Source organism: Phytophthora cinnamomi (genome assembly GCF_018691715.1).
Source record: "Phytophthora cinnamomi strain GKB4 chromosome Unknown Contig6, whole genome shotgun sequence".
Lineage (NCBI taxonomy): Eukaryota > Oomycota > Peronosporomycetes > Peronosporales > Peronosporaceae > Phytophthora > Phytophthora cinnamomi.
The window spans coordinates 1,107,136-1,124,390 of NW_027150939.1; the positions used below are offsets into that span (position 1 = coordinate 1,107,136).

General features: G+C 54.2%; 4 protein-coding genes across 4 annotated transcripts; 2 read left to right on the forward strand and 2 right to left on the reverse strand.

The window, feature by feature from the left end:
* Window positions 1-490: 490 nt before the first annotated feature.
* IUM83_07501 (putative retinol dehydrogenase) lies at window positions 491-1,358 on the forward strand (the record flags this gene model as incomplete). The annotated part of the gene is made up of 3 exons (XM_067931805.1): window positions 491-1,042; window positions 1,211-1,229; window positions 1,321-1,358. 3 exons carry the CDS (start codon window positions 491-493, stop codon window positions 1,356-1,358), a joined length of 609 nt encoding a protein of 202 aa, XP_067799048.1.
* Window positions 1,359-3,351: 1,993 nt separating this feature from the next.
* Window positions 3,352-3,801, reverse strand: IUM83_07502 (WW domain-containing oxidoreductase; the record flags this gene model as incomplete). Its single annotated transcript, XM_067931806.1, has 1 exon — window positions 3,352-3,801. One exon carries the CDS (start codon window positions 3,799-3,801, stop codon window positions 3,352-3,354), a length of 450 nt encoding a protein of 149 aa, XP_067799046.1.
* A 1,238-nt stretch (window positions 3,802-5,039) lies between these two features.
* On the forward strand, window positions 5,040-6,687 carry IUM83_07503 (putative trafficking protein particle complex subunit 10; the record flags this gene model as incomplete). The annotated part of the gene is made up of 4 exons (XM_067931807.1): window positions 5,040-5,846; window positions 5,942-6,055; window positions 6,143-6,564; window positions 6,672-6,687. 4 exons carry the CDS (start codon window positions 5,040-5,042, stop codon window positions 6,685-6,687), a joined length of 1,359 nt encoding a protein of 452 aa, XP_067799047.1.
* A 2,738-nt stretch (window positions 6,688-9,425) lies between these two features.
* On the reverse strand, window positions 9,426-10,998 carry IUM83_07504 (Formin protein 20; the record flags this gene model as incomplete). The annotated part of the gene is made up of 2 exons (XM_067931808.1): window positions 9,426-9,455; window positions 9,529-10,998. The coding sequence occupies 2 exons, from the start codon at window positions 10,996-10,998 to the stop codon at window positions 9,426-9,428; spliced, it is 1,500 nt and encodes a 499-aa protein (XP_067799050.1).
* Between the last annotated feature and the right edge of the window lie 6,257 nt (window positions 10,999-17,255).

Genomic DNA, 17,255 nt, shown 5'->3' on the forward strand with positions numbered 1-17,255 from the left:
CGCTAACAGAGTTCTCGCCACTTTGGATTTATCCAGCAACGCAGCAGCCATGGGCGGCAAGCCTAGCAAGAAAGCTGCTTCTCAGCCTCAAGTTCCCGCTAACTGGAACGCGACGGAAATTCCATCGCAAAAGGGCAAGACCGCGATCGTCACAGGTGCCAACTCCGGCATCGGCTTCATCACCGCGTTGGAGCTGGCTCGCAAAGGAGCTCACGTGGTGTTGGCTTGCCGCAACCGAGAGCGCGGCCTCAAAGCTGAAATTGATATACGCGCAGCCCTCGCGTCCACTCCTGGCGCCGGGACGGTCAAGTTCATGCTTGTGGACGTAAGTGACTTGAGTAGCGTCCACAAGTTCTGCGAGGGTTTCAACAGGACGTGCATGGGATTGGACTTGCTGATAAATAACGCTGGAATTGTGGGTGGATCCTACACCAAGACAATCGACGGGTACGAGCTGCAGTTTGCCACGAACTACCTAGGCCACTTCGCATTGACCGCGCAACTCTTCGACCTGCTGAAGAAGAGTTCGTCGGCGCGTGTTGTCACGGTGAGCAGCCTACTGCATCGACACGCTGGTTTCGTCTACGATGAAAACAAGATCATGGCTCAGAACGAAAAGGAGTACGGGCAGATCACGACGTACATGGTCTCGAAGCTGTGCGATCTTCTGTTCACGATGGAGCTCGATCGTCGCCTGAAAGCGGCAGGGATCCACAACATCACCGCGGCTGCGGCGCATCCAGGATATTGCAACACCAAGATCCATACGAAAGCAGCCGACACGAATCGCGACAGTTGGGCCTGGTGGCTGATCTTCCGCAGCGTTGGCGTGACGGCCGTGCAGAGCCCGGAGAAAGGAGCCTTGCCGACGTTGTACGCTGCCACGGCTGCCGACGTCAAGGGCGGCGACTACTATGGACCCAAGTACTTGGAGTGCTATGGATCTCCGCAACGCGAGGACCCGTCGGATCTCAGCAAGTCTGAGGTCGCAGCTACCAAACTGTGGGCGTTCAGCGAGAAACTCACCCACCTCACATTCGATGTGAGCAAGTGAGAAGCTGCAAGCTAGCGTCAGGCCTCTGTAAGAATGCCAAGCACAACTGAATGGTGCGAATATATTTTTCCTCCAAACCTTGGATATCCTGTAGCTGTTCGCGTTCTCTTTACCGTGACGTGACGACGACTGCACCAAGTTCTATGGCCTCTGCAGCAGATCCGCGATATCACCGGTAAGACGCTGAACAAGTAGTCCAAGGAGGAGAAAAACACGATTGTCACTGCGGAGTTCTGGTGTTTTATCTAACGTGGTTTTGTCGATAGTCACCGCCGTGACAGGCTCGTTCAGCGCTACGCAGTGAAGCGAATGTAACGAGTCGATCGAGAGCCGACCTCTGTGAGATGTTTGTCTTGGCAACAGTAACTTGCTTCAGGGGTTTAGAGAATACATGGCCACGATTACTCGCGCGATCAGAATACTGTAGATAGCTCCTTTGTCACGGCAAAAAAAAATGTACCAGTGCCAGCAACAACCTTTTACAGCACTGATGTTCTAAGCCAAGTCGCAGGCGACCTAGTCAAGGTGGGCCCTGGGAAGCTCGTAATCGCAAAACCAGCGTCAACACGACTTTACGTGATCATCGACTCTGTCTGACCATTTGATTGTTCCCACTCGTCACAGCCTGTATAGACGCCCCTGATCGATTATTCCACGCACGATCGTGAGCTCTCGCTTGTGATTAGGCATCAGGGCAACGGAAAGCAAGCCTTCCCCGCCTACTCATCGTGACTGCAGTTAGCCACGCTAAGAGCAGGATGAACAAACCTCATTTGTGAAAACGCCTTCGAGCAGCCAGCTAAATCCACCAAACTGACAATGGCGTTCACCAAGAAAACAGTTCTCGTCACGGGAAGCACACACGGTATTGGACTCGCCTTGGCAACGCTATACACCAAGGCTGGGTGGAACGTCATCGGCACGGCTCGTGCCGCCAGCAACACCGACAAGGTTCGGAGACCAACGGTGCCCGTGCCGTATTCCACATTTCACTGACATGTGTACCCCCGCACTTTACCACAGCTCTCGGCGTTGTCACCGATGAAGATCGTAATGCTGGACACGAGTGACGAGGACTCGGTGAAGGAGGCAGCCCTCCAGCTGAATAATATCCCCATTGACCTGCTTATCAACAATGCAGGCACCGGGTGGCTCACGGATATTGTAAGTCGTCGTTGGTGAACGCATTCGAGGTGAACGCTGTGGGTCTGTTCCTTGTCACGAACGCTCTGCAGCCCAACCTGCAGCTCGCAATGAAGTTGAACGGAGTTGCATCGGTTGTACAGCTTTCTTCACTTCTGGGCAGCGTCAACAGCAACACGGATGACAACGCCATGTACTTCCGCGGCCAGTAAGCCTACAGCACGTCCAAGGCGGCTCTCAACATGGTCACGCGGTCCTTGGCTGTGGATCTGCGCGACAGCAACGTCGCATTTGTCGCCGTGCATCCCAGATACGTGGACACCGAGCTCACAGGTGGCCAAGGTCCGTTGAAAGCTATTGAGGTCGCGGCGGCCATAGCTGACCTCGTCACCAACGTGACGCTGAAAGACTCGGGCAGGTTCCTCAACGCAGACCCCACGATGCCCGGCGATGAGCTTCCGTGGTGAACAGCTTACCGCTCAAACTTGAATCGCTCAAACTTGAATCATGAAAACTAGTTCTAGTAACTTTCATGTAGATGATAGCAGATCATGGCGACAGCCACATCCGTAGTGATATCTACTGAAGTACTAAATCTATGTCTTCCACGTCGTCCACTTACGGATGTGCGCAGCATTTCAAGTTGGTTGTTCTCTTTGCAGCATAGCACGATTTCGTGCCAGACCAATGTTTTTAATCATTTCGGTACGATTCAGTTTGAACTTGAGTATTTTACAAAATCCCGGTATTACCGGAATAAAACACCTGCAAGGCAGAATGTTGCTGGTACCGGTTCGTTCAATCCACATTCAGTCATCACACGAATGGTGCCAAGTTGAATGCTGGAAGCATGCGAATCCAAAAAAAAATCAACGTAATTGTTCTCAAGAGAATGCTTCGTAAAGTAGCGAAACATGCCACGACTTGAGCACTGACAAAATGACAAGACACTTTACAACGTGTAACCCCGGTCAGGTGTGAAATGTTCAGCATTTTTTTAGTAATTGAGGCAAGAGTTTTTATCGACAAATGCAGCCACGGTATTCCCAATAAAACTGAAAAACATGAAATAACTGAATCATGCATTTTGGGGGCCACCATGCTTCATGCTGGTGGAAACATTCCCACTACACCTCGGAGTTGAAATCATCAACTCATTTCTGCACCGCGAACGTCACGTGGGCCATCTTCTCGCTAAACGCCCACAGCTTCGTAGCAGCCGATTCCGAGTCACAAAGATCCGCAGGCTGATGACGAGCGGGGCACCCAGTGCTTCTGTCCTTAGGTCCAATATAGTCCCCTCCAACGACCTCCTTCCCAGTAGCAGCATACAACGTCGGCATCGCCCCCATCTCGGGGGTCTTACCTCCGGGTAGCAGCGTCGCAATTTTGATCAGCAACCAGTAGATCCAGTTGTTGTTGGCCGCCGCCATGTTCGAGCCCAGATTTGTCACCACGTACCCCGGGTGGCAGGCCACGACCATCACGTTGTCAATACCCACAGCTTTGAGACGTCGGTCGAGCTCCTTGGTGAACAGGATGTTGCACAGCTTGGTCTCCCCGTACGTCTGCACCTGACCGAACCGGTCCTCGCTTGTGACCATGATGTCGTCCTCCCTGAAGCTGGTCTCGCCCTTCTTGTGCAGGCCGCTGCTGACGTTCACCACTCGAGCCGCCTCGCTGTGCTTTAAGAGCTCGAACAGCTGAGCAGTGAGCGCGAAGTGGCCCAAGTGGTTGGTGGCGAACATGCGCTCGTACCCGTCAGTTGAGAGAGCGTAGGAGCCGCCCATGACTCCGGCGTTGTTGATCAGCAGGTCGAGGCGGTCGTGGCTCTTCTTGAATTGCTCCGAGAATTTGTTCACGCTGCCGAGGTCGCCCAGGTCCAACTGGATGAACTCCACGTGGCCAGCGTCAGGAACGGTCGACAACGTCTCGCGCAGCTTGGTCTCCACTACTCGGCCGCGCTCTTCACTGCGGCAGGCGAGCACCACGAGCGCCCCCTTGGCCGCCAACTGCAACGCGGTCTCATACCCAAGACCCGAGTTGGCGCCCGTGACGATGGCCACTTTGCCCGAGAGCGACGGGATCTGCGAGGCGTCCCAGGCGTCAGGAATCGCAGGAGCTTCCGACATGATGAGGAACAACTTGAACTGGTTGTGTAGAGGACATAGATTTGCTAAGCGGTGTCCTGTATGAATTACTGCTCCTATTTCTTCGTCTTCTTCTCACTTAAAAACATCACTCTCGTGTTCCAGCAGCTAAAACTGCAAAGTGAGCCAACGGTGCCGAGTTTCTTACTCGGCTTCAAACTTGACGGGCGTCAACTCCTTGCTGTAAGCCCAAAGCTTGGCAGCGGACGTCTCGGACTTGCTCCGGGCTGACGGATCCTTGCTGATCAAGTATCCGTAGCCCTGGAAGTACTTCGGGATGAAGTAAGGAATATAGTCACCACCCTTGACACTATCCACCGTAGCAGCGTACAGCGCCGACAATGCCCCCCTTCAGAGCGCTTTGCAACGGGAACAAAGCAGAAGTTCATGAACCACAAGTACGATATTGGCCGTACAAACTAGGAAGCTGCTCGTCGAGACAACGCGGGACGGCGCGCAGTCAGCGCAAAGCGGCCCAGGTATGTCGTGACGAACACCAGCTCGTACCCGCCCACCGTCTTGTGTACGTTCCACCGCCAACTTGACGCTGTCGCCACCGCCAGCCGTACATGTTGCAGTTGACTTCAACTTGACCTCCAATCGTCAAACTACACAAGATTATCCTTATAATACACAACTTCCGTGTGCTTTCTACCGCATTCCTCCGCATTCGACCAGTAACGCCGTGCGCCATGACGTCGCTGTACGCGTCGGTGGCGCCGCAGTTCACGCGCGCGCTGCTGTCCCCGGGGCTGCGCGTGGGCGTGGCGGACGAGGGCGGCGTGTGGCAGTTCGTGGCGCCGGCGCTGGCGCAGCGGCTGCCGCTGCGCGCCATCGAGTGGCGCAACCTGGTGGGCGTGACCAAGCGCATCGAGCAGCTGCCGCTGCACTTCCTGGAGCTGCGCGCGGGCGGCGCGCAGGAGCCGCCGCCCACCTGCGTGTACCTGGTCAAGTGCGAGGACCTGGACGCCTACCGCAGCGCCGTGCGGCCGCCGCTGGCCGCCTGGGTGGACGCCATGACGGCCGCGCGCGTCGAGTGGCTGGTGCTGTACGTGCCGCTGGGCACGCGCGCCAAGGCCGCGGGCAACCAGCCCAACGCCGTGTACCGCAAGGTCTTCGAGCGGCTGCGCGCGGACTTCGCGCACCCGCGCAGGGGCGGCGCGCTGCTGATCGGCGCCGCGTCCGCCGCCGCCTCCGCGTCCTCCGCGTCCTCCGCGGCGCTGCAGGAGCGCGTGTGCAAGATCGAGACGCTGGAGGGCGCGAGCGTGCTGGGCCAGCAGCAGCAGCACGAGTCCCAGTGGACGGAGCTGCTGCTGCGGCTAAGGCGCTGCGTCATGGACGCCTTCCAGACGCGCTGCTTCCAGTACGAGGAGCGCCTGCGCGTGCTGGACAACAGGCGCGGCGCCGCCGGCTGGGACTTCGGCGCCTTCTTCCTGGCCAAGGAGCGGCTCGCGCTCATGTACCAGCAGATGTATCTGCAGGACGACGCGATCCGCCACGTGAGCAAACTGGCTGAGAGAGAGATGGAGAGAGAGATGGAGGAAGCTAACGTAGTGAACTATTGTGCTGTTGCTGTCGCTGCTGCTGCTGCCAGTTGGACGAGCTGGACGCCATCTTCGTCAACTTGAACGAGACGGAGAAGCAGGCGTTCCGAGACGGGAGCAAGCGCTCGTTCGCAGCGCAGGACGCCATCTTCACGCAGTCGCCGGTGAGACCAGTTGACGGGGTTTTGTTGTAGTGGTGGCGTTCGGCAAAAGGTTTGATGAACGTTTTTGCTCGTTTGGCTGTGCTGCAGCTAGCGTTGGACCTGAACGAGACGCAGGAGCTGATCGCCTCGAACCGCGCGTCGGCCCGACTCATCTCGCTCTACTGTTTCTGCAGACAGATCCGCACGCTTTACGTCATGGGGAACTTTCCGCAGCTGCTGCAGCGCGCGAGCTTGTTCATTGAGTCTTTTCTTGAAGAACTGAAAGAGATGGCGGCGGAGGGCACTCTCGAATGGCACCAACCGTTTCTTTGGGCGGTGGGGGCGTGCTTGGAAGTGGCGTATGCTTGTGAACTCTCGTGGAGTGGTCGTGACGAAGAGTGGACCGCCTCAAGTGTGTCCGTGCAAGCAGCGCAAACGATTCCTGTCGAGGACATGTCACGCGCGCTTGGCAGCGTGTTATATCTTGCTCGGCGATTACTGAAAGGCTTCGCAAAGTCCAACAGGAGCAGGTCCGATCTACACGTTTCATTTTCAAGCGCGGCAGGCGGCGATGCAGATCACGGTGAAGCGTCTTCGGCCTGGTATCGACAATTGGAGCAAGTGCTCGTGGCTCCAGAATGGCAGAGGTCTGAAATTTGCGAGCCTTACGAACGCTGTCTCTCCGAGGTATCGCACTTAGCTTCGATGCACTTTTCTCAATCTGGTCGTCATCGATTCGCGGTATTTCTTGGTGGGGAGTGTGCGCGCTACCATCTCGCACGTGGGGAGTACGAAAGCGCCTCGCGGCTTCTACGTTCGCTTGCACGGCAAAGCGAAGAAGACGGGTGGTGGTTGATCTTTGGTGCGTGTGTGCGCAACATTTGCCGAGCTGAATTGGCGTTAGGTCGGTCTACCCAAGCTGTGGCAGCTTGTTTTAGTATGCTGCAACTTGCACAAGAAGAAAATGTCGGCGTCAGCAAGGAGGAAATGGAGCAACTTATGCACACCCTTGTTGCAAGTTTAGGCAAGAATGCCATGAAGGACGAAAAAACTGAGACGGAAGGTGCCGATGATGCCTCCGATACTGTGTCTAAGATGAATATGGGCGAGCTTTTCAGGCCGACTGTGGCTGTGGAGACTACCCAAACTAGCGGCAGTGCATTGGAGCACGGAGACATCCGCGTCACACTAGGTATTACGAATGAATTCCCCGCAGAAGTGCACCTGGAAAAAGTCCGCGTTCGCTTTGAGAGGGTGTCAGCCCCAGAGAGAAAGACACCACCAGAAGAGTTTTCTACACCCTCAGATGGAATTATTCATGTGGACACCTCAGAGCAGCAAATGGATCTGTCTCTCGATGAACTAGTAAAACCTAATGTAACTATCAAGGACGAAGACGAGGGTGCATTGACGGAGATACCGTTGATGGAGCACGATCACGCGATCTCCCCACATACTGCCGTGCTCAGCTCGGACGATCTTGCTTTACAGGATCAACAGCTACAAGGTGATACCAATGGGCACGAACAGCTCACTGAAGTGCTGCTTGAGGAGAATGATGTTCACCTCGACGAGAAAACTGGGATAAACCTGGTGTTTCTACACTCGGGGGTCCTGGTGGGGCGGTACGTCTGCACAGGGATTGAGTGTGTTCTGGCAGCAAGCACATTTCAGCTGCTTCCTCCAAGCGCTCTCGCTCTCGCTGGTTTTGAGATAGCTGCAAGAGAAAGCACGGTTCAAGTTGCTATTAGTGGTACTCCACTACTCATGCCAAGGCCTTATTCCCCAGTTGAGACAGTGTTGGTCTCGATCCAGGCCAACGAAGATAATGTGATGGATGGCACTCTTGAATTGCGTGTGTTCAAGCGTACAACCAATAACAACTGTGATAAAACTGTTCCCCAAGACCCTGATGACGAGGAGGTGGAAGATGAGAGTGAGAATTGTGAAGAAGCGTGTGGTATCCAATTGATTGAAGCTCGGCTTCACGGTTCGTCTGGCCAAGGCCAAGTGGCAAAGAAAAGCGAAGACAGTAATACGAACTTTCATGAAGAGTGCAGCAAGCTTAGTGTGACTCTACCACCGCTACTGTCTGGGAGTTCCCTAGCTTATGACGTATCTCTCATGGTGCCTCCAATGGACCTCCTTAAACTCACCAGCAGTGAACCAGAGGATGAAGATGATGGCGATTTCAGCTTTACAATTGATGCAAAAGTACGGTACCAACGTGATGCTGTTCCGATCAACTCGAGTGTACCGACGGCGACAACGGAGATACGCTGCGCTGAGGCAAACTTGCGTGTTATACAACCACTAGTGGAGACAATTCGTCTGAAACGTGTAGGCTCGAGGATATTCGTGTCCATCGCTCTCACGTGCAACCACTTCACATCGATTGTATTGCGGGACTATGCGCTACTGTGTCCCGGTGACACGGGTACTGGTTCTACTACAATGATAACCGTGCAACAGGATCCAAACACCAAGTTACGAGGTACTGTACTGCGCCCCAGCGATTGTGTGCACCTTGCTTTCACGCTGGCTTGTTCACCAGAGTTCGAAAAGGAGGCCAGCGACAGCTTGTGCTTGCTTCAATTGCATCTTCAGTATGGCGACGATGAGACTTGGCAAAAGACCATGACAGTACGAATATCGCTAGCAGAAGTAGAAGGGAAGCGTTACCGAATTGACGTGGTCCCGAGAGGGCAGCAAATCGATCAACAGTTTACTGGCGAAATGGTCGAAGCCACAGCGAATGAACCTGTCACATTCCAGGTTCACGTGCAAGAGGAAATCTCGGAGCTCAGTAGAGATGCAACGGAGAATGACTCAAGCGTTTTGGCATTGTGCCTCAACGAAACTAGTGAACCCGATTGGATTCTTGTGGGTAAGCAACTCGAGCGCTTCAGCTTTAGCCCCGTGCTCGGCGGCGACAACGATCGTCGGCGTGAGTTTAGCACGCAAAAAAGGCTTTTGGCGACTCGGACAGGTCAGCTGCGGTTCCCGTCCTTCCGACTGGAGGTCAATGGCAAGGCAATCCCAGCAGCGCGTGTGCATTGCCAGCAATGCTGTCGTCGCGTCCTTGTAAGTTAACCAAGATGGATGGTAAATTCCACAACGTGAAAATCTCTAATTGATAAGTAGTTAATGGTCTCAAGTGACACGACCGATGCTTAGCAAATCTAGACACGGAACCACATCGAGGGTCTTCTTGGCCTTGTTCATGCCACTGCGTCATCTGCCAGAATCCCAAGGGCACGCAGCTCACGCTGTTTGTCTTCACAGTTCACGTACGAGTCGCCGTTTCGAATATGCCACAAGGCACCACCAAGATTTACTCCCCATGCTGCGCGTGGGTACGGCGCCTCCGGCGGCACCGAGAACTTTGTGCTCATCGATGCGCAAGTGCCGCCGTGCAACTCTGCGTACGCACGGAACGCTGGCAGCAAAACCTCATTCCATCGCTGGTCATTCGAGCGCCATACAAAACCCACCTTGTCCAGCTCAGCACGCAGCTTCGACGGGAGCACCACCTGACCGGAACGTACACGTGTGATCCACTGACCGAGTCTAAAGCCACGTGTGAGCACCGGCCAGCTGGGGTCGCGCTCGGGTACCACAAAGTCCGTCGTGACAAGGGCATCGTTGCCGTGCAGCCTCCGATACGTCGTCAGCGCCGGGATCACTATACTGCGCACGGTCTTCTCTACACGGTGGCGCGCGTTCCATACGAACCCCAGCTTGTCGAGCTCTTTGCGAGCCGCCTGTACCTGCGCGTCGTACGCTCCACGACGGATGTTCTTCACTGTGTCACCAAGCTTGAGCGCCCACGAGTCTTTCGGCCAAGGCGCCCCGGACGGCACCACAAAGTCCTGCCACACATCGCAGTGGCCGTACTGCGCGGAGAACACCTCAAGCGCCGGGAAGATGCTCTCCCCCCAGACCTTATCCACCAGCCTGAACGAGAAGCCCAGCTCGTCCAGCTCCTGCTTGCTGTCTCTGACCTGCGTCGCGTACTTGCCGGACCTGACCATGTACACGTGTCTCCCCAGCATGTAGCCCTCCAGCGCCTTGGGCCACCTCGGGTCTTCCTCATGGGGCGGGATCGTGAACGCCAGCGGCACGTCGGCGTTGCCGTGCAGCTCCCTGTAGCGCCGCAGCCCGGGCAGGAAGAACTGGTACCACTTGGTGTCGCGCACGCGCCACACGAAGCCCAGCGCGTTGAGCGCGTCCACCTGGCTCTTGGGCAGCGGCGGCAGCGCCGCGGTAGACGACGTCGACGTCGTCGCCTGCTTCTTCTTGTCCTTGAGCTGCTGCTCGCGCTGCCGCTGCTGCTGCACCTGCTTGCGCAGCTTGGCCACGGCCAGGCCGAGCTTGAAGCCCCTCGTGGCGCGCGGCCAGAGCTGCGCCTCGTCCTCGTCGTCGCCCGCGGGCACCACGAACTTCTGCGGCACGAACAGGTCCCCGTACTGCTGCGCGTAGCAGCGCAGCGCCGGCAGACAGACCTGCTGGAACTGGTACTCCTGCCACGAGTGCAGCGGGAAGCCCAGCGCCCGCAGCTCGTGCAGCTGCTCGGCCGCCTGCCGCTGCTTCTGCTCCGAGCCCTTGGCCAGCGACTGCATGAAGCGGTGCACCTTCACGCCCAGCGGCAGCGCGTGCAGCTCGTGCGGCCAGGCCTCGCTCCTGGGCACCACGAAGCCGAAGGGCACGGCGAAGTGGCTCTCCAGCGCGTGGAACGTGCGCAGCGCCAGCACCAGTTGGCCCAGCGCGCGGCTGCTGCTGTTGTTGCTGCTGCCGCCGGGCCCGCGCCGCCCCCTGGGGACGTCGTCCGGGGCGGAGGACACGCGGTAGAAGCGTGCGTGGGTGGAGGCGGCGGCTGGGAGCGGCAGCGGCGCGCTCAGCAGCCGCGCGCGCCGCGGCGTGGGCTGCAGACGCAGGTGCAGCAGGCGGCGCGACAAGCTCATCGATCGCCCAGCCACTGCTTTGGTCATGGCGATTATTGTGTGGGGTCGGCTAAGTGCGATTGGTGTGGCGTGATGTAAGCTTGATTACTTCAAGTGGCTCTGTCATTGGGTGTGGTACAGTACATACCTCGTTAGCACCGTTTCGCGACATTATGTATAGAGAGAGCTACTATTACAATAAAGTCAATACTTTTTGTACACACTTCAGAAGCGCTCGTGAATAGAAAGTCTGCGGACTGTTGTGACAATCATTTTTCCCAACAACCATGCCTTCAGTGGGGAAATTATAGTAGTCGTTGTGTGGAATTACTGGGTGGGGGAGTGGCGGGTTGAGAGCTGCTGGTAGATTGAAGAATGAATACACGGTGCAACCTTCGGTGCTCGGGAGAAGGGAATTTCGCCTCTCCCTCTCCGCTTTCCGTTCTCTCTCGTGCGCCTCGGTCGTTTCGAAACTACTCGTTGTCAATGCGATCGAGCTTGTTTCTAATAAAGGCGTTCCCGTGTGCATCGCACGTGGTCTTCACGCGTAAATTGTCCGTTAGCCCAGCTCCCACCTCAGGGTCTTATGGATTAGCATAGCTGTCATTTTAACCCGGTGGTCACGGACACGCCCAAAGCTTCGGTCCACTGATTTCCTCGCACATTAAATGTGGAGAAGAACTAGCAAAATGTGATAATCCACTGCTCACGTCGAATCCCGGATTGCGTACTTGACAGCAAACGATACGAGGCACACAGGATGTTCTTCGGCCACGTCCTTATTCCGCTAAAGCTGGCTTACGTTGTCGCAGATGAAGGCAGCAGTAGCGACACAGGCAGCAAAAGTGGTAGTGGCAGCTTGACCAATGCTGGGGACTTCGGCGCAGTTGCATTCGTTCCAGCTGAAGCTAACCAGGCACAGCTTTTGAGCACAGCTGATATCGCCCCTGGCACGATTGTGGCTGTCTCCTCCAGTTACAGTGCACTGAATGGAGGGGCTACCGGACTGGGTGCGACTACTACACCAGACACGACTGTTGCTGCGTCAGTTCTAAGCGTGCCATCGCTTGCGAACGAAACAACAGGAACGATCGAATCGATTGGAAACTCCACCACAACACCAACTCAAGGGCTATCTGCGCGCACACAGTTCACATACAATTGCACGTCCGCCAGATATGGAACATCCAGGAGGGCCCCGATGTCTCGAGAGGCGCATCCTTGCTTTTATTACCTTCAATACTTTTACTTTAAATTTCCTTTAATTTTCACAACAGAATACGACCTTGTCCTTCTTGCATACCAACTCTTATCCGTATCACCAACATGGAAAGCGGGACGCTAAGTTAGCGATTGAAGCAGGAGCTGCCAGCCCAATGAAGTGGTGACGTATAACAAATAATTGGGTGCACCGAGAAAAAAAGCTATCATGTTCACCACCCGTCGGACGTCCCCAATAAAAGGCGGAGCCTTAAAACCTCGAGAGTCCGTCTCCCGACGTTTTACGTCTCCTTTTCGTGCTATATCAGGTATAAAACGGTCAGGAGACGGCATTTGGAGGTGTTTGCCGTCTCCTACACCACTCGTAAAGCGGCACGGGAGACTATTTTCGGGTCTACCGTCTGCATACCTCCTAAAACTTTCAATGGAGACGCTAAATAGCAGTTACCGGCTCCCCTATGAAAGTCTCGTCCGAGGGGTGGTGTTCGTACTGGCGATGAGCGTCCACCGTTTTAAACGGAGTGGTTGCCGGGGCAACTCGCCACGTAGTTCAGGAGCTAAAACTAGACCATCTCGTGTTGAGGTTTTCCATGCCGATAGCTCAGGCGCATCCTATGCAGTACTCATCCGCCTGTGTTCTACATGTGAACCTTACGATGATCATTGGCCGCAGTTTCGGTGGCGGTCCTTGATATTTTGACAACGGAACCATCGAAGTAGAATAGCTCTCGAATAACAACTCCAATAATAGCGGATTGGGGCGTTGTGGCTCGGATGACTAGTATTAAATTAATATCAATGGATACGCTCTACGTTTTATTAGAGCTTCGTATTTTGGCGTAGGCATTTTGAGAGGCGGAACCACCGACACCATATTAGGTCCTCGGCCACGGATCTCTGTCTGTCTAGCACCGGGTGGGAAAGGAACGGAAGAAGTGTCTGCCACGAGTGTTTTTTTTTTTTAGGTCTGGCGTTTTGCCAGTGACATCGTGGCAACACGTTTCAGATTATGTTTTTATATCATGATGATGATGTAGCAGTAAAGGTGTTACATTAGGGTTTACTGGGCCCAAAGAATCAAAGAGGGAGGGCTAAAGCCATGCTATTGGGGATTTCGTGCGATTTCTGTTGTTTTCTTACAATACGAACTACTTTTGAGTGCAGCTCAAACCATGATCAAGCAATGGTAACCAAGCAAAAGCACAAATGCAAGTACCGAAGGTCTTGAAGGTGGCTGATGTGAACCCGATCCTGATGTTGTTCCCCGCATGAAGACTCTCCCTGGTCTTCATCGCACGATACACACGCCGCGTTACTACCTGTGGTCTGATCACATCGTGCATTTGTGCACCCATCAGGAATTTGGCACGAAATATCACATGTTGGGCCCCAGAACCCGTGTTTACACGAGCTACAAGATAGGATTGTCCCATCCACGGCGTTGCAGCTGGTACTTGGGTCGATGTCAGTCGTGCCAAGCGTCCATACCAGGATCGTCCGCAAGGCATCCTTTTTGTCATCGGATATGGACGACACCATGTTGATCGCAGTGGAAAGAAGGATTTCAGCATCGTACGTCGTAGCAACACATCCACTGAATAGGCTAAAGCTGGAGCGATCCGAAGACGATAGAATATCAATATCAAGTTCAGTGGTCGTGTTAAGAGCACGAGAAAATGTGATCGCCAGCGGGATCGAGACATTGACTTCTCCATAGCCGGCGTTGCAGTTGTACTCCATGTAATGGGGAAGCAAACAGTCACCACCGTGCCACAGCGATGTTTCATCCAGATATCTCGACAACAGAGGTGGAAACGGGTCTGGATATTTGAAAGTGCTGTTTAGCTCGGCAAATACCAAAAATTCAGCCTTAACACCCACCTGGGCAAGACCCTTTAGCAGTGAAAGAGATACGTGAAAGGAAGGAACTAAATCCAGTTCCATCTCGAGATCAATGCTGTTCTGAGCTCGACAGTAATTCCTGTCTATAGTGAAGCTCGCATTCTTTAGCTGGGTCGTCTCATCCAGCGTACATCCATTTGGAGCAAACAAGGCAACTTCGAGATTTGCATTCCACGTTAGCTCCATCTCAATGTCTTCTTCAAAGGATATCCCAACAATCTCCAAATTTGCGGTCGTGGACGCGATGGACACGTTCAGGAAGCAGTTTTCACACGTGATGTGGCAACAGTCTGTCGATGGGTCGGAAGTGTCAGAGCAATTCCCAGTTTCGAATATTGAGTAGCTGGAATTGCTCACAGTCACGGCGTCGTCTTCCAAGTTCCACGATAGCGATCCCAGCTTGCCGGTCGTCGTGTTCTCGACCGTGTCACATTCTAGGACACGGCAACAGCCCTCGTCAGTCGAGGTGTACCCAGATGCATAGGAATCGTCACCGGAGGAGCAGTCGTAACATTGATTCGCAGGTAGAGTCTCAACGTCTCTTACATAGCCACATTCGGTCGTGCAGCCGTTGTTCTTGGCGTAGAACTGCATCTCGCACTGCACTTTGGTCCATTCACTATCAACTTTAGCCCAACATTTGTCGATATCGATCTCCCCTGCTTCACCTATTTCCCCACAGTTGTATTTGCAGGAAGAAGCCTTCACGAATCCAAACGTACTCTCCTCAAGAGCACGACGAACTCGCTCTGTAGCACCAGTATCCACCGACTCTGTCCGTAAGAGATTAGCAAGGTCAGTAGAATGAAATTTGATCTTGCAGCTGGGGAACACTTGAGCGAAGGTCGCACGCTCTAACTCGAGCCTCACTCGGCAGTTTTCAGGAGAAGATGGCATCGCAGGGGTGCCTTTAATTCCACTATCGTTCACTAGTGAGATTCTTGACACGTGGAAGTACTCGGGGGACGTGGTGAATGGAAAACCGGAAAAGAAATCCCAGAGTACAACAACGCGTCCCACCGAAGACTGCAGCACTTGTTGACAGTCTGCCACAGAGAGTGTAGCAACAGTTTGAGAGTCGGGAGCCCCCCATCCGTCGGAGTTATCGCTGCTAGTCTCTACTTCTCTTACGTGAGCACGTTGCTGACTTGCATGAGGTTCCAAAGCGCCGATGTCGCCGTGCAGTTGTACGCGAGGTGAGTACTCGGCGACTCACGGCTCGGCACGGGTAACGCAAAGCTGCGACCAGTCTCCGAGAGCGAATTGGACAAACTACCTGCATGTTCGGGAGCAACGAGCAGCGACGCGAATACGTTGGTGCTGGCAGTATCGACGCGGTGTAGTCCGCTCGCTACCTCTCGGAAGGTGCTGTAGCTTGGAGACATCGTGGTGTCAAGATCCGGGGATCGTGAAGAAGTCGACGGTGGTGACCACTTTCTGAGTGCGTGACAAGGAGAGCGAATAGTAGTAATACCAGCATTCGATCGACCCACATCACAGTTCGCTTTGTAGGTTAGCCGACGGGAAGCAAAAGTTGAAATGGAGGCCAGGTGTCACTCGCCGGTATGCGCGTGGAAGTGGGATTAACAACCGGGGACCTCCATGGTCCCGCCGGTCCCTTTGGCGTCACTCCGTATTTTACTTGGCGGTCCATCGACAGCACGACCATCTTGGACCACGAAATCCCTCCATCATGGAACACTGTCGGTGGTACGGATAGTTTGGCAATCACTTGTTTGCTTTACCGTAGAAAAACTGTATTTAATATTTATCGAGACATCACTGCAAACTACGTAAGGAGATGCATTCAAGCAGTACGATGTCTGCATTTTGTTCAAGCCGTCAAGCCTTCGTCGGCTATCGACAAGATCCTCCGTCGGCGGTTGTCGTGAAAAGTCTAATTCATTTGGATCAATCCCAATTCTCCGAAAATGGAAATGTACTAAGATGAAGTAGTTAGATTCTACTTAGTCTTTTCTGCTGGTGAAGTCAATGGTCATATGCAGTTGCTGCGATGCTGCGGATATAATGTAGTTGAAGGCTGTATCAAAACAGCCAAATCCAGCCAAAGGCTGGGGTGAAGATTTGAAACCACAGTAGCGGTCCTTGTGGTGCCCATTTGCGTGCAGAGCCCGTTTGGCCCCCAGTGTTCGCATTGGTTGTTGGAGTCGGCGTACTTTTCGTCGAGCCCGACGACGTTGAGCTCGATGTATCAGTACTCGTCGACGAACCCGACGAAGTAGTAATTTCGCAAAACCCGCCTTCCCATCCATCCTCGCATGACCAGCACCCAGATGCAGTCGCACTGTCCTGTTGGCACCACGCAGTGATGCAGTGCGTCGGTAGGTCGCAACGCTCTTCGCAAATCGGACCCCAATATCCACTATCGCAATAGGAACACGAAATAGCAACACCATCGACAGGGTTGCAGTTGATATCCCCGCAGTGCCCATGATCGCACGAGTTTTCGCAATTCTGGCCCCACGAACCTGCGTCGCATTGAGCATTCACATCCAGCCCAACATAAGCAGACACAGCGTTTGAGAAGCTCGCCGTTCTTGCCCGTTGATAGATAACTGATTGCAAATCTGATGCGGTGGGGTAACTTTCGGCGACGGAGGGGGGGACTGCGATCCTAATCGAAATTTCACCCGTGGCTGCGGAGACAGAATCGAGTGTGAGGAAGTCGGGGTCGATTTCAGAAATTCCGAGCAACCACATCACGATCTCCTTCAGCTTTTGTTGCTTATCGGGGGAAAGTGACGAAACTGCGTCAATGGCTGTCGAAAGCAGCATTTCTGCTTCGTATGCGGTCGATATGCAGCCACTGAAAATACTCATGGTCAAGCTGCCACCATTTACCATGGGCTCGTAGCTTTTCTTGATGATGAGCGGGATATTGAGAGACATGGGCAGTGATACGGTGATGTTTTTGATCCCGGCGTATCCGGCGAATTCCATGAAGTGAGGCAAACTGCAATCGCCGTAGTGGAAAAACGAGTCTGCGTCGAGGTATTTCGATGACAACGCCGGATAAGGTTCCGGAAATTCTATTCCCGCCTTGAGCTCAGTAGATATGACGCAACTGGCTTTGACGCCGATTGTCGCGGTGCCTCCAAGTAATAAAAGTGATGCTCTGACAGTAGGAATCGCAG